We start from the raw sequence: 3,476 nt of genomic DNA on the forward strand, positions 1-3,476 counted from the left end.
AGAGTCCCTCCCGTTTCTGTATATAATCTTAAATGGCGCGCAAAATTTTTAATTTATCGGCTTCATATATGCGACTCTGCCTCGCTTCTTGGTCCTGTCACTGTCAAATTAGAAACACTCAGTGTGTTTATTTCTAAACAAAAACATTCAATTAATATTCGAAAAACAAGTGTTCAGGACTTCTGCTCTAATGAACAATTACTCTAGTAAACCGGTTTTTGTTGTGTTCAATAAATGAAAGATAAGAAATTAAGAAATCAAGTTCCATAACAATTGATTGTTTTGTCCAACTCGCCCGACTTACAGTCACACTATCACAACATCACACTCGAACATACACATGAGAAAATCTTCGAACCTAATCTTAAAAAGTCTGCAAACTTTACAGAAAATCAACGAAGCGTCGGAAAAAAACCGCGGGAACAGATTAAGAGCTTTTAAATACCTAGATCAGGCCCAGGAGAAAGTTTAAATCTGTCAATATGGAAAACTAGAAATGTTTCAGCTGGCCTACATAACACGGTTTGGTTTGGATCGGAGATTTGACGTGTCCTTTACCTAAAAGCGCAAATCCTCTACTACGCATGCGTAAATTCAGATAAAAGATGGCGCTAGTAGTATTTAATTTTAAATAGGTGGCGCTACTAGCAATCCGTCTGTAAAGTATATAAAAAAGGCACCGAACAGCTGTTTTCATTCAGAATTTCAGATATTTTTTTGTATGAACCAATTTGTGATTAAACTTTAACAACATTTCTAATTGATTTTAACATTAATTACGATTAAACTTCAGTGAAGTGTCTCAGTGATTATCATGAAAAAATGCTGGGTTTAAGAACGAAAGGTGGTTACCTCTTTGAACTACCGCCGTTTGAACTATTGTTCATGAACTAACACTGTCATGACGTATGCATATCATTCAGTTCAAATTAACACATTTTGAACTATTTTTTCTATAAATTTGGTGCATTATAATTCATGAAGAGGTCGCAATTAATGATATAGTTTTAAAAATTACAAAAAAATATTTCAAATGAATCTAAAGTTCGAATGAAAATTAAATTGTTCAAATGAGCCAACAAATAGTTCTTTAATGAACAAAAAATAATTCAAATGAACAAAAAATAGTTCAAATGAACAAAAAATGGTTCAAATGAACAAAACAATAGGGACTGTCCTAGAGAACGACTTTTGGAAACCCCTCCTCCTATCAATTTTGTTCATTCACTTTTATTATTGGGGGTTAGATTAAGTTAAGACAAATTCTGGGCCGAGCGCTGCGGCTAGGATAAGCTAAGGGGCAGAGCGCTGAGGCTAGGATATGATAGGGGGCAGAGCGCTGCGGCTAGGATAGGCTAGGGGGGTTCCAAAAATCGTTCTCTAAGAAATTACCATAGTTTAAATGTATTTATTAAGGTTAGGTTAGGTTAGGACAATTTCTGGGCCGAGCGCTGCGGTTATGTTGTTCAGATGAACATAAAAATAGTTCAAATGAACCCAAAAAATAGTTCAAATGAACCCAAAAAATAGTTCAAATGAACCCAAAATATAGTTCAAATGTATGTATTATTTCAGGGTAAGGTTAGGTTAAGACAATTTATGAGCCGAGCGCTGCGGATAATACAACAGGCTAAGGGGCCGAGCGCTGCGGCTATTATAGTTCAAATGAAGAAAAAAAATTGTCTAAAATTTGTTTATTCATGTAAACTTTATTTCATTTAGACTCATGAATTTATTTGAATTTATTAAAAATAATTGTTTATGTTCATTTGAACTATTTTTTTGTTCATTTGAACTATTTTTCTGGTAATTTGAACTATTTTTGCGTTTCTCGATTATTTCATTTAAACTATATTTATATTAATTTTAACTATTTTTATGTTCATTTTAACTATTTTTTGTTCATTTGAACTATTATTTTTGTTCATTTAAACTATTTTCGTTCATTTGAACTAGTTTTCTGTTCAATTTGCAATACTTTTAAGGTCATTTGAACTTTTATGAATTAATAGTTAATAAACAGTAGTTCAAATGAACAAAAAATAGTTCAAATGAGCATTAAAAAAATTCGTTTGAACTATTGGATGTTTGAACTACTCACGTGGTACCACGTGCAGTGATTCAAACGAACAATAGTTCAAACGGCGGTAGTTCAAACAGGATAGCATCTTAAATAATACTGTTATGGTAAATATCCCTCAAGCAGGAAGCAGTAAACGACGTTTTCAACATGTCAGTGAAAGGTATAAAATGATTATTTAGGACTTATCCTTCATTATGCGCGTTTTCTGCGTTAATAAGGTCATATTTACAATCTATCCACTATGCGCGTCTTCTGCGTTAATAAGGTCATATTTACAATCTATCCACTTTGCTGTACACTGGGTTTCTTAAAAGATTCATGTTTAAAAAATTACTACCATCCTTTGATACGGCCCTGCTAAGGCGGGTACGAATGTCATAGCAAATTGTGATAATTATTTGTGCAGAGCTGAAAACTTTAGAATAAGATATCCTTAATCCCGATTACTTAATCTGAGTATCCAATTGACACACTTTTGATTTTCTTCATAAACCGGTTATTTAAAATTAGAGGGTCCCTCTCGTTTCTGTATATTAATCTTAAATGGCGTGCAAAATTTTCAATTTATCGGCTTCATATATGCGACTCTGATCGGTTGAATTTTATACACTTTTCAGGATACAAAGAGAAAATTAAGTTAGTCTCGATATTAAGAAAAAGAGAGGATGAAGCATTAATCTCGATATCCACCATTCTAAAGTTTTCAGATATGGAACTCATGTTTTGTAGTTGAATTCAAATCTAGTTATGTAAAGATGTAATCTCTGTTTTGTTAAAATGTTCGTCTCAAATTTTCGTAGATTTTTTTTGTTTAAATTGGTGCATTTTTATAAATAATAAATTTTTTAACTTCGACCAGCCATAAATCTCCCGTGGGGTCATGTGAGTTGCCTCACAAATGTTGGGCCCGATCGGTTCATCCGTTTTGACGTTAATTTGATGCAAACAAACAAACAGATACCCAACCAAAGAATGTATATTTATAGATCGATGTTTAGTTTCCAGCTAAAGCTGGGTTCCCAAGCTAATGTGAACATAAAGGGGATGGTGGAGTTGGCACATTTGATGTAGGGGGGGGGGCCCTGCCTTCATTTTTGGTTCAAATCTTCCAATTTTTTGGGTGCACGCCAAATTAGTGATCGAAATTCATAAAATCAAATCAAATTGAATTTTAATGACCTCTAATGACCTCTAATGACCTCTAATGACCTCCAGAAATAGAAAATATTTCAACTATGGCTTTATGCACATCAAACGAAAGCTAGGGACCCAGGGAATACAGTAGCAGCAAAAAATCCAGTGTTTGACCTTCTAATGACCTCTTACGACCTCTAATGACCTAAATGACCTCCAAAAATGAAAATGTTTTAACTATGGCTTGATGCATATCAAA

The 3,476-nt window shown here is 33.5% G+C and overlaps 1 protein-coding gene across 7 annotated transcripts in view; it reads left to right on the forward strand.

The window, feature by feature from the left end:
- The first annotated feature begins 700 nt into the window (after positions 1-700).
- The window catches only part of LOC111702610 (putative phosphatidate phosphatase), a 32,493-nt gene continuing 29,717 nt past the window's right edge, over positions 701-3,476 (forward strand). For 2 of the 7 annotated variants that reach the window (XM_023474359.1, XM_023474358.1), the window contains exons 1-2: positions 701-844; positions 2,152-2,243. In XM_023474359.1, the coding sequence (XP_023330127.1) occupies positions 2,231-2,243 (13 nt within the window). In that variant the 5' untranslated portion in view covers positions 701-844; positions 2,152-2,230. Of the gene's footprint in view, positions 870-2,151; positions 2,244-3,476 lie in introns of all 7 variants that reach the window. The other 5 variants (XM_023474360.1, XM_023474363.1, XM_023474361.1 and 2 more) reach the window with 5 other exon arrangements.

Source organism: Eurytemora carolleeae, unplaced genomic scaffold (genome assembly GCF_000591075.1).
Source record: "Eurytemora carolleeae unplaced genomic scaffold, Eaff_2.0 scaffold500, whole genome shotgun sequence".
NCBI classification, from domain to species: domain Eukaryota; kingdom Metazoa; phylum Arthropoda; class Copepoda; order Calanoida; family Temoridae; genus Eurytemora; species Eurytemora carolleeae.